Source organism: Lichenostomus cassidix, chromosome 15 (genome assembly GCF_008360975.1).
Source record: "Lichenostomus cassidix isolate B80296 chromosome 15, HeHo_3.0, whole genome shotgun sequence".
NCBI classification, from domain to species: Eukaryota; Metazoa; Chordata; class Aves; order Passeriformes; family Meliphagidae; genus Lichenostomus; species Lichenostomus cassidix.
The window spans coordinates 2,297,376-2,310,314 of record NC_139496.1 but is presented as its reverse complement, the minus strand read 5'-3'; the positions used below and the strand labels follow the sequence as shown (position 1 = coordinate 2,310,314).

The 12,939-nt window shown below is 38.6% G+C and overlaps 1 protein-coding gene across 2 annotated transcripts in view; it reads right to left on the bottom strand.

The window, feature by feature from the left end:
* SBNO1 (strawberry notch homolog 1) overlaps nt 1–12,939 on the bottom strand; it is a 32,224-nt gene that overhangs the window by 16,051 nt on the left and 3,234 nt on the right. For both annotated transcript variants that reach the window (XM_085075412.1, XM_085075413.1), the window contains exons 2-10: nt 9,539–9,672; nt 8,987–9,091; nt 7,328–7,637; nt 5,275–5,375; nt 4,019–4,115; nt 2,770–2,930; nt 1,676–1,809; nt 1,449–1,539; nt 340–501 (exon numbers count right to left, since the gene is read on the bottom strand). In XM_085075412.1, the coding sequence (XP_084931538.1) occupies nt 340–501; nt 1,449–1,539; nt 1,676–1,809; nt 2,770–2,930; nt 4,019–4,115; nt 5,275–5,375; nt 7,328–7,637; nt 8,987–9,091; nt 9,539–9,670 (1,293 nt within the window). In that variant the 5' untranslated portion in view covers nt 9,671–9,672. The remainder of the gene's footprint in view (nt 1–339; nt 502–1,448; nt 1,540–1,675; nt 1,810–2,769; nt 2,931–4,018; nt 4,116–5,274; nt 5,376–7,327; nt 7,638–8,986; nt 9,092–9,538; nt 9,673–12,939) is intronic.

Here is a 12,939-nt window from a genome sequence, read left to right as displayed (position 1 = left end):
CCAACACCTGAGTTCTAGAAAATGCTGGTGATACTCCAAATATACATTTAAATATGTCTGTAAAAAATATCAGTGTAAACTTAAGGTTCTTAGAGATAATAATTTAATTTTATGAATCTGATATAGAAAAAAACCACAAGCTTCACTCTTATACCAGAGTTGCATGGCAACAAGTTGATGGTAATGTGTTTGGCTCAAAGTTTGTAAAACTGCAAGTCTAATGTCAGAGCATGCACACAGTCAATTGCCATTATAAATAAAGAATACCTACAAATCTTTAAATATGTAAATTTAAACAGCAATTTGGTTATAATCAAATGAACTCCAGAAAAAGGATACAACTCCATCAAAGTCTTCACCACACCAGTGAAGAAGCTGCTTTAATCTGGTTTTGTATTTACCACCAGACTGACTTTCCCCGATAAGAGAAGAATAGGTAGCAAAGATGACACCTTTCTTCACACTTCCATTATGTTTGGAAGAAATCTTCCCATACTTGAACTGCAATAAATAGAAATTACAGAAATTAATCAAAAGAGATCCCTCCTCAATCCCACCTACCAGATGATTAAGGGATGCTGGTGGTGTTAACTTTAAAGGTGTAAACACTTGGAGGCACCCATAACCCCACATCATGATCAGGGCACAGCTGGCATATGGCAATGTGGTTAAGGGGTTATACAAGGCCTTAAACATATACTTAAAGACTAAATCTGAGGCTTCAAAAGCTTAGCAGACACATTCTTTGGCTACATTGTTTCCTTAATTTGAATACAATGAGATTTTAGTTTCAATGTATCTCTTTAGAGCCAATGCCTCAAGTGTATTCCTCAAGTGCATTTACCGCTGCTACTGTAAATGATGATTTCTAAAGCCTTATTTTAGAAATTAAGAATTCACAAAGCAAAAATACCAACTTAAACCAAACTTTTAAGTTTAGTGAATTCAACCAGTAATCACACTTCACAATTTAAGCAGCTAATCCAGAGCAGAGGCAGTGTCTCCAAAAATAACTGCACACACCACTGCTGCTTTAATAAATCACTGAGCAAGTCTATTACTCAAGTATTACACAAAAAATGCATTACGTATAAAATGTGCACTGAGAGATAGAAGGGAAAAAATTCAAATGCTACCAAGCCTTAAAGATGTAAATATTTCAACTTCTAGAAAAATACTCTACTAGTAGTGTCAGTACTGGCTTGAAGTGTAGTATTTTTTAAAAAAGCACACATGCTAAGACTTAATCCTACAAGGGGCCTATTTACATGATTAACTTAAAGCTCTGTGTGGTTCTTTGTAAGATTAAGGCCTGTCAAACAAGACCTAGACAGCAAATTCATTGGAATTAGTACATTCTTGCTCTTAAAACAGTCAACATGCACAACTCGTCACACAAGCGTACCTAAAGGTTTGCCTCAACTGTACATAGTAAAAAGTTTCCACACCTTGTTTAATGAATGCACCAATATGTTTTTTGCTCCAATATCTCTCAGATCTCTTTCAGCATCGTATTTCAGATCATTTGACACGCTGAACCTGAAGATTTAAAACAAAGCATATTTTGTAAGTCACAGCAAAAGCTCAAAAAGCAGTTTGTCAGAAGACAGATGACCCTGAATTTAAGTCATAGAGTCACTAGAGTGTCTGCTCTAACAAATCCTGACACACTTACCAGACTGCTCTTTTTCTGCCTAACAAGTAGTTTTCATAGATTATTCCAGCTATGGTCCTTCCTTTTCCTACACCAGCACCATCACCTATCAAGAATCCAGCTCTGTCTCCATTGGGCAGGAATGTTTCATGTTGCTGTAGGAGAAAGAACAAAAAATTGTACCCATTCTCCAGAACACATCACAGAGGATTGTCAGAGAAGAGCAAACATAAGAAACATCCTATTGGAGGAGACCAGTGGTCCAAGCAAACTCCTGGCAGCAGGAAGAGGGGATTTTATTTAGGGACAGCATAGCATCCTAACTGCATTATGTGATCCATTCTCCCCCAGCACCCAGAACTACTCTAAATATCTGTCCAATACTTTCTGTGCCTTTTCCTAACCCACTGATAGGCACTTGCACAGCCTTTTGTAGCAGCAAGACCCAGACACCCAGTTTGTGGAATGCAGTACTCTGGATCTACCCATTTAAAATCAATGTCCTGTCAGTGCCACAAAGTTCTGCTTTGTTCTTTTTGTGTGGTATCACTCACTTCTTAGTTATGTTAACCCCAATTTCATTTCCACTAGTTTCTCTCCTCTCCAGCCCCAGGTGTTGCAGGTGTGTCAGTCTGTTTTCATGAGGCAACTTTTCCCCCCTGTGACCATTTTAGTTGTCCTCAAACTCCACTACCTCCACAGAGTGCTGCACACACATCTGGGGTGGGCACACCGAAGTTTAATTCAGCAGCAAAATAACAGCCAGTCCTGTTCTCCATACTCTTCCCAATGATATCAAACAGGGCTGGCTTTCTCAGCCTGCTGCTACTGCAGCCATTAAGTCATTTCAGAGAAATAAAAATTACTAACCTGTTCTGAGTTTTAAGACAGTTGGAGATCAGCATCATGGAAGTGGTTTAGAAAAAGCTTTCCTAGGTGTATTACCTCACATTTATCTGAGCTGAAGCTCACCTGCCATCTTCTAATGCAACTCAAACCTTTAAGCTCTTATTATTTTATCTCCCTGTAAAACTGACATAGCTGCACTTGTCAGATAGTAGTTTTTCTTCTTAAATTTCCTGTTAGCTTTTAAGCTGCACTGATGTCTGGCATACCTGGGCTGCATAAGTGATTGCTTCGAGTTGCAAAGCTGACAACCAGCCACTGTCAATTGTTTCCTCTGATATTGATGTCTGGTACCACACATCAGGAGGAGTCACACTGGACAACGAGCTGGTTTCCACTACTGGGTCAGGATGACGTAGACCAATTTTTACTGGTTGAGAAAGAAGGGGAAGGAAGGCAGAAGATGAAAACAAAATAGAGTTCTGTTGCTGCATCACAAGTTATTATATTTACCCAAACAAAATACAATTGTGATTGCAAAGGCTGAACTCAACAACAAGCATGTTTCATTGCAACACATCTGTCAAGTGTTAAACTGCATTGCATATGAAGGAACACATTAATCTGAATTTATAACTGCAATCTTAACTTTCTCTTCTCACCACCTTCATCCTCTTTTTATGAAACTAGATAAAATTCACTTAACAGAAAATTAAAGTGTTTGCGTACTCGTCTCCTTCGAGAAAAACCAGTCTGAACCTTGTCTTCCCAAAAGGCCAAAGGCAGCCTCAGGATGCCAGAATCACAAAAGCAACATTCTTCTCACTATTTATATAGAGCCATTTTTAAGCAGAATGAGAGGAGAAAAGATTTAGAACAGACATGGTTTAATTGCTGACAGATCTCATCAGTAACAATAAAAATTAACCATTTAGCTACAACGCCCTGCAAAAATTTTGCCTTGGTTTTACAGCAGGTCACTGTACTTAGGAAATAACAGCTTGTTGTCAATGGGTACAATAAAGAAAAGAAAAGAGGAAAAAAGAGGAGATGGCAATTAACAGCAATAAAAGATTCACTCAAAAAACAACCAGGAGCCAATTCTAAGTAGTCAGCCAGGAACAATGCAGGAAGAATGTGCTTAGGGTGATTTCACACCAAAAGACTCAAACTAGATTCCTAAGTGTAGCAGTGAGCACCTCATTCCTTTACGAAATTTCCTCTGCTGAGGCACAAGCCATCTTAACAGACCTAAAAAAACCCAATCTTGGTTTATCAGTCATATCTATGAAACAAGTACTGCTCAAAGATACACTACAGAATTCTTCTATTTAAAAATGCACTTATCTTCCAAATCTAAGTGCTATAGAAGATAAATTTTCTAGGAAAACCCACAACATATTCAGGCCCTATTAACTCCAGGCAGCATCTATTTTTTGTGTTAGTAATTACAAAAGAGTAAATAAACCAACTCTCAAAACATTCAGCATTTTGATGTTACAAAAGATCAAGTCATACATTTTATTGGCATGTATTCAGCGTAAGTCTCTGCATGGCCCATTTCTTCCTCATCTTCTTCCTCTGGTTCCTCCTCTTCTTTTACTGCTGGCACTTTCTAGAATAGAGAAATACCTGTGTTAGTCAAACAGCACATTGCTTGCTAATATTCCATGTCTTGGAAATTCACATGAGAAAGGAAATGAGAACAAACTTGCACTTAAATGTTTTAACACATGTAGAAGACAAACCAGTAAATTGCTGGGGAAACTACAGACATATAGATTTCTTACACTCTGAACAACCCTCTAAAGACACAAAGTCAGGGAACTTCCTCTTCTTTGCAAGGAGATCAAGTACTCCAAACTCAAGCAAGCAGAATTAAAAAGAAACTCTTCTTACATCATATTAAAACCAGACTATGCCTTAGAGAAAATTGCCTTGAAAACACAACAGCCCTAACTTGAACGTTAAGACTGTTGTGTTTTCAAGGCAATTTTCTTTAAGTCTCCTGCAGCTTCACATTCATGACATAATTTCACAACTTTATAGTTGAAATATGGAGCAATTCTATGCAGTATTCTCTGAGACCTGACAGCTACCCATTCACTGTGACCCTGATCAAGTTATATATATAAATATCTGTAAAGCACTTAACAGATGAAAAAAAAAAAAGACAAACATCTTCCATAACTACTAATGCTTAATATTAAAAAAAAAAAATCTAAAAAACCCTTTCTGCATGCCAGTTGCTGCGGAGCACAATTCTTCCCAAACCTTGGCCTGAGTCTAGCTATCAGAGAAGATGCCAAAACTCAAGTGTTTACAGCATCACAATATAATTTTATTACATTTAGAAAATTGAATGACACTCAATTACATCTTCAATTCAACTGCCCAGAAGGACAACTGTGCTAGAGGAAAGTCTTTTAGTTTCCTCATTGCTAGTTATTTTAAAAGGAAATGTCTTCAACCAGAGCAAGTGATATGCTTATCACCTTTAATCAGAGCCACACCCTTCTTGGCCCACAGCAGGCTCTGCTAAGGACAGTAATTTCTTGAAATTGTCATTTACTATCTAGTCTGCTCTACACAGCTGTTAACATCAGTCATCTAACCAAGTTTCATCTAGTGGAGCAACTGACCTTTTGAACAAACAGATGCACTTGACAGTTCCACCACACACAAGACAAGTATGAGTAACTCCTGAAACTGGCTGCAACTGTTTATGGACAGCAACACATTTGTTTGGCAAATGAATCATTTGTGCCACTTACCACAGTAGGTGAAAAACTTCTCATTTTGATGTCATTTATCCATATTCTTGCTACCTCTTTTGTGGAAGCCTCCTTCTTCACTGCACCATTGCTTAGGTCAGCTGCAAAAGAAAAGCTGTGGTTGACAGGAATTCCCTCCAAACGCCAACTAAGATTAACATGCTGGTCTATTAATGAGCTGGAAGAGAAGTTTAAAGTACCTAATAGCACTGATGCTTCAAGAACACAATCAATACTCCTGTCCAAATTAACAAGTCTGAGCAACGAGTCAAATCCTGTTACTCCTTTGACTGAAAGAACTTCCCGTGCAATGCCACCATGTCCATTAACAACTAACCAGAAAGGCCAATGTTTCAACAGAAATGGACTTACCTAGTCTGGTGGCACTTACCACCTTAGAATAAACTATCATTTGTTTGGTAAAACAAAAGGTCAACACTTTGGACTCAGTTGTTTCAAGTTTACAACAAGATCCTTTAAGACCACCATTTATTAACTTTCCTGTCCTTATCCACATTTGGAAGGAACTAGGAATAGGGCTCAGTACAGAACTAAAATAATCTGCATAAGGATGGATGCAAAACATTGAAAGCAGCTGTCAAACTTCCATCATGTCAATGCTTGTAATAAACTTAGCATAATTGCCCCTAAAAACAATTAGGGCACTTGCACAAATAAACGTTTTCCTCAAAGATATTGCATAATTTAACTTTTAATATTTTCCCATCTAGAACTCCTGCTGCCTGAATTATATGAAAAGACCATTTTACTTTCAAGAGCTTCTCTTTGCTACAAGTATTTGTCTTTTATTTTAAAGAACATGAGGAAAGATCCAGAGACACAGGAACACAAATAAGATTAGGAATGCTGTTCTAGAAGTTGCAGGTCTCCTTTCCACTTTATACAAGCTACACATTGAACTGTTTTCTGCAGCTGTGCCACTCTGACAGTTACTGCACATTGATGTCACCTATTATGTGCCTCTCTGAGTTTTCACTTAGTTTAACAGGACTGACTTTATCCCCTTCTGCTCTCTCCCCTCCTCCTCCTCCCTTCCTTTACTCCCCACCCCAACCTCAGTTCATGTCCCAACTTAGGTTTTGGCAACCACTCCCTAACAGAAAATAGTGTCACAAGGAAGCCCATTCTGCTTTTTGTTTCAGTTCTAACAGACAGCTCCTATATGGCACACTCTCTCCGCATACGGAAAAATAGGTTATGCCAACCACACCTATGAAATCAGCAAAGATTGTTTCAAAGACAATGAAAACAACAGAAAGCCTGAAAATGCCTGTGTATCTTTCAGAAAAAAATGCAGCAATAAAGATATTTTTAAATGGAACTAGTCTGATCTTAACTTCAAGCTAAAACCAGAATAACTTCAAAATATTAAAATTTCACACACATGCAGCTTTTCCCTTATATAAATTGACCACATGTTAGAAGTAACATACAAGGAAATATTGAAGAAATCACAAAATGAAAATTTGGAGTGTGATAACAAAGTATTTATAGCATTTAAGTTACTAGAAGTAACATGAAAATAAACAGCAAATTTTCAGGACTTAAGTTTTTAAACAATAGATCTGATGCTTCCAATGAAACAAAGGGACAGATTTTTCATTTGCAGGAGACACTTCATAGAAACACCTTATGTGCTACAAATCTAGTTTGGAAGACACTAAATAAGAAAAAGTACTAGTTTGTTGTAGTTCCAAGAACACAGCAGAACAGGAACTGGGGGAGACTCCAGTAACATAGCTAAGAGACTTCAGGAATATTCACAAATTAATTTTACCAATTTTCCAGCTGCAATCTGTCGTTTTCCTCATTCCATGAAGTAAATCAAGAGTTTAATTTTCTTGTCTTATTTCACGCTACTTCACCCTGAACTCTAATACTACAGTAAAAAATTAAATTTATCAGGTTTCCTGAACCATTTTATTTTACCACAATATCGTACTAATCAATGAAAATCCAAGACATGCAAAGACCTTCGTTATTTCACTATTTGTCTAAAATACTGCAATTACAAAGCAAGAAGAAAACTCACTTGCTGCTGTTGCTACTGGTTGGGCAATATTAGGAGGTGGCTTCAGTTTCATGAGTTCATTAAGACTATTGTTCTTCAGCAGATCTTTCAGCTGAATCTGGTCCTTGGAAGGTGCAGTGGTCAAGGCATTGCGAACTGCTGGTGCTGCCACCGAGGGCCGAGTGGTTGTGCTGGTCTGGATGATCTTTGCTACAGTGATCGTCTGCCTCGAGGTTGTGACAGGTGTAGTTTTTGTCACCACTATTGTCGTCCCCAGAGTTGGAAGCTGATTTATTTGATTCAGCACAAAGGTTGTGGTGGATGGTGGTTGCTGGCAAGAAAAAAGCAGGGAAATTTTCAGAAAACAGGCAAAAATAAAGAGCAGACTTTATCAGCCTTTCATTTAGCGCACAGGATACACCACTTTTTAGAGTAATTATCTTGTGCTGCAACAGTCTGAGCAAGAAGCATCTCTCAATACATTGTATATATTTTGGAAGGTTATTTTTAAATTTTATTTTAAGGTAAGGAAAAGGAAATAATGAAATAAAATGAAAAATTCATCACCCAGGTACAAGATATAACTACTCCAGGCACAGGAACCCCAAGGTGAAGAAAATTTTCAATACCTAAACTATCTGCACAATTGTCAAGAGAACAAAGCTTGGATTACTTGAGGTGTACTTGCAGCCTTTCATACCCACTGCACGGCATTCCACCTTCCTGCAGACCTGATTTCATATTCCCATTTCAAGTGCAAACACCACAACTATGGTGCTCACATAGAAAAGGTGGCACACAGTTTGGGTCAAGGAGTCAAGTTTACACAACTTTTTTTATCTCCAGAATCTACATGCAGGAAAATAAATGCACACATGACACCTCAAAATGTTTTTCTGCACATTGCTTTGTTTTCTTTGTCACAGGAATCACATCAACCCATGGGTATGCTCATCTTTCACAGTCTCAGTACAAAGAGAACCCAGATGATGGTCAAGGGGCATTTTACAGTCCCACCTCTTTTGCTGCATTTTACTAATACACTGGATTGGGTTGACATGGAACAGTTTTGGTAGCAAGGGTGGCTCTGTGAGAAGCTGCCAGAAGCTTCCCCCATATCTGATAAAGCCAGTCCAACCTGCTGCAAGACGAACCCACCGCTGGCCAAGGCTCAGCCAGTTAGTGACACTGGCAGTGCCTGTGAGAATGTATTTAACAAGAGGCAAAAACTGTTGCACAATCAGCAACCGGGAGGGAGGAGTGAGAATATGTGAGAAAACCCTGCAGACACCAAGGTCAGTGAAAGAAGACAAGGAGGAGCCCCAGGTGCTGAAGCAGTGACTCCCCCGCAGGCCCTGAAGGACCAGGGATGCCAGGAATGAAGTTGAGCCCAGGACAAAGGAATGAGTGGGGAGAAGATATTTTTAGATTTGTTCTTATTTCTCATTTTCCTACACCACTGTTAACTGGCAATGAATTAATTTCCTCGAGTCGAGTCTGGTTTGCTCATGACAAATTGCTGATCTCCCTGTCTTTATCTCAGCCCATGAGCCTTTCACCATAATTTTTTAGCCTTTGTGCAACTGAGGTGGGGGAGTAATAAAGCAGCTTAGTGGGCACCTGGTGCCCAGCCCAGGTTAAGCCCCCTCCCCATCTAAATCCTGGAGCAGCAGTTCTTACCCGAACATTTAATAAGGCTGGAGTAGATACAGTCTCTGGTTCTTGTTTCACAGCAGCTGCAGCCTCAGTCTCCAGGCCCAGTTCTAACGCACTAAGCGGTACTGACTGCAGAAGGAAGAAAGGAAATAAGAAAGCAAGAAGAAAACCTTAAGGCTTTTGTCCCCAGTCTGTGCCTGAAATGGCTACAGTCTGGCAGAGTGAAGGCCATTGTGGAGCTTAAACATAGTATTTTATTACACTTTTTATGCATTTTATTGTAGAGCAGCTAGACGCCAATGACATGAGAGTTCTCCATGGATACCTGACACCATGTCCCCATGTCATGTCCAGAGGTTTGTAATGACCTCAAGTGTGTTTCAGGTTGCTGTTTTGTAGAGAAGTTTGGAAAATTACTTGCTAATTAATTTTAACCTCAGTACTATGAAGCAAGAAATTTGTGAAAGCTCCACATTCTTCAACCATTTGCTACGGACACCACCCCCTTCAACCCCTCCACCACAGCAAACCCAAGCTCTCATGGCCTCTAACAAACCCCTATGTTCTTGTTTTAACCTGCTGAACAGCTGGAGTTGGTGCTGGATTTGCAAGAACCACGTCTGGAGAGTCAATATCAAAGAGATCATTTGGACTGATTCCACTCTCACTCAAAGCAGCAAGCAACAGATCTTGTCCTGGCTCCACCATCTCTAAATAAGAAAAAAAAAATAAAAAAAGAGAAACAGAACTGTAAATACAAGGAACATTTAATTCTGATTTATTTTTTGCCCACTCACAACTCCCTTTCCTGGATTTAATGGCATTCACAGTGCAGTCTCTTGCACACACAGTTTCACTGTCTAGATTTGTTCTGGTTCTTTTGTTTATTTGTAGGTTTCTCAACCTAACCACCACATCTAAAGGCAGGGAGAATTAAAGAGTTTACCACACAAAATGCTATCATACCCATAAACTTAAGACATCTTTTCTAGTCTTTAGGGTACTACATTTTCAAGCATTACAAGAAATACCAAGAGCAGAAATGGTGAGACCATGTTATGCTAATGATCCGTCTTTGTCAGTGAAGCAACTGCATGAGGGAAGCACAATTAAAACTAATTTACTTTATCTCGTAACAAGTTTGTGATAAAGAGCTTATAAGGAAAGCTTTTATTTCTTGCTTGCCCTTACATTAGGTTACATTCATTCACTGGAGAAATTTTGTTTGGCATAGTGGCAAGAACAAATGTGCCACTATTATAGTATGTAACTGCTTATTAAATAGGACACTAACATCAGGTCACAGACTCCTTTATGTGTAGGACAAGCAAAACTAATTTCAAAAAGCTATTCTAGACAGCATAAAAACTTATTAAAAAGCCAAATACTCCATATTTAAAGATGAAGAGAGAAGATAACACGTTTCACTTGCTTAAGAAGGAAACCCATCTGCCTGAGTATTAAGACAAAAATTAAATGATTTCACGGAACTTGAGCTGTTGCTTATACAGTCTAAAATACATGTGAAGCAGATCTTAATTTCACTTACCCTCCACACCCCTTAACACCCACTGGTAACAAAACATTGAAACCCAGTGAAGCCAAACACCTACTCTAAAGCAGGTAAGAGGACAAAGTTATTTGTTGGCATTTTAGATGTTCATTCACAAGACTCCAAAACAGCATTTCCTTACTTATCCCTTCTATATGCACAGCTAAGCCACATCCAGCTGGCTAGTCACACATATTCCTCAGCACATTTAGCAGAACAGGTAATTCTTGTAATAAGTTAAGCCTCGGGCACTTAGTTCTTACTCTTCCTAGTTTTAGTCTGTCCAATTGCAGTGAGAAACCTTCTTTTTGTGGATTTATACCGAGATGGTGGCACCACAAGTGAAGTAGTGGATGCAAGGTACTGGCACAATGGGAAGACACACTTTTAAGTATTAAAGACACCCCAAGAAATATCAAAGCAACAAACAACTGGTGGGACTGCTACTGACCACACACAGCCCCACCAAACACCACTTGCTAGTCAGGACCAGCCTCTTCTTTTTTAAAGGCATTTGAGGTGATCAAATAAATTGGCAGAGTGGCCTGGTTTGTTGCTATCAGGTACAGAACATATTAAGAAATATGAAGACATTCAGCAGATTTCATTAACATGGCAGCATCATTAAAGGATGTTACCACCCACTACTCTGTCTCCTAGAGCCCTGAATGGGTCAACAAAAATGGTAAGAACTAACTTTTAGTTTCACCTTTCATTCCAGACAGATTGTGCTTCCTGTATCAAAAAAGGGGATTATATACATATATAAATTAAGTATGATAAATCCTCAGTTTTCATCACCCTAAAGTCTTAATGGTGACAATCACATCTAAGTTTAGAAGCTTGAGGCATTGTTTACTAATTAGAAAGAGTTAAGGAGAGGAAAGGTTTAAGTCTGCAGATGAAGTTTTTGCTTATCAGTACTTTTGGTGTTCAGAACGTGAGAGCAGGTAGTGAAGATGAATTTTTCTACAGAACAGGAATTAACACAGTTCACCCTGTCAAAACAGCAGCTCCAAACCACTTTAAAATCACAACTTCGGAGTATTCATTTGGGAAAGAGCCACAAGCACCCTTCCACATAGGGCAACACCTTTGCTCAAAGGACAAATAAACTAAAATGTCTAAATGAACAACAACAGAAAAAGCATCAATTACATCATTCTTTAGTATGTACAGAGTTATGATCACCTCACCACTAAAACAAGATATGAGTAAAACTTGGTTGAGAAGTAAGTGACTGTACTGAATAAAGGCACAAGAAGTCAGAAGCTTGGGGCTTTTTGTTTAAGAACTAGGAGGGGAAAAAAAAAAACCAACAAAAAAAACTCCTAGTCTGCTCTCACAATATTCGAAGGCCTTTCTATGAAGATGAGACTCAAAGCAAAACCAAGGCTTAGAAGAAAAACCCACAGCAACACCACAAAAACACATCTTCCCCAGCCATCTTACAATGGTGTGACAACCCATCACATCTGTTTCAAGTTTAATATATCTACGATGACACTGAACTCTACATTTTTAACCTTTAAAAACACAATGGCTCAGATATCTTAAAACAGTTTGAGTTCAGAAAAATCCCAATTCATAGCAGTAATGCTTTAGTTGCTTACTTCAAAGTTTTCACTAGATGACTAGCGATAGAAACTAGTAAAGCAATTCCTACAATTCCAGAGTAAACATCTCCAGTTTAGAAGCCTCCCTTTTTAGTGGGGCTATTTGCATATAAGAAATCCCCCAGCTCCATCTCTCCTGATAACCCCAATTTGAAGTCTTAAAAATTCATGGTTGCTCACAACCCAGCAAAAAGCTCAGTAAAACAACAGCAATTGTTTGTCTGTCAGTTTGGACAATGAAAGTTTGACTAGTTTCACTTATTTTGTTTCTGTACAGTAGGAACAAAGCTGTATTGTTTGGAACAAAAGGAATTCTGAACTTCTAGAATTTTTACATTAGAAGTCACTGAATACTTAGCACCAATTTTAGGCTTTGTGCAACTTTCAAGCACCAATGCTGCCCACCCTCCCCATTTTAATTTAGCAAGGAAATTAAACGAGGAAGAAAAAAAACACAGGAGAAGCTGCATTGTGATAACTTAGTTTATTTTCTGTAGCACATGCTAGTTAAGCTTAAAACATTATCAGGCTGAAACAGCTCCATAATCTTGCAAGGTAGGAGGCTCCTCAGTTAACACAAGTGAAAGCGACTTTATCAAGCTCTGCAGCTCAGCCTTGGCAATACTATATAAGGACCTGTTTGCCACATCTTCAAAATCTCCGAAAGAAAATACTTATTAAAAAGTTGTGAATATTACAAGCTGTTCCCTGAGCATTTCATCACTTGAAGAACTGTTTTGAGCATGTAGAATCTTGCAGATAAGATTGTCTATGTTTAGTGAGGTAGTCCAATGTCGCTGAGCAAGAAT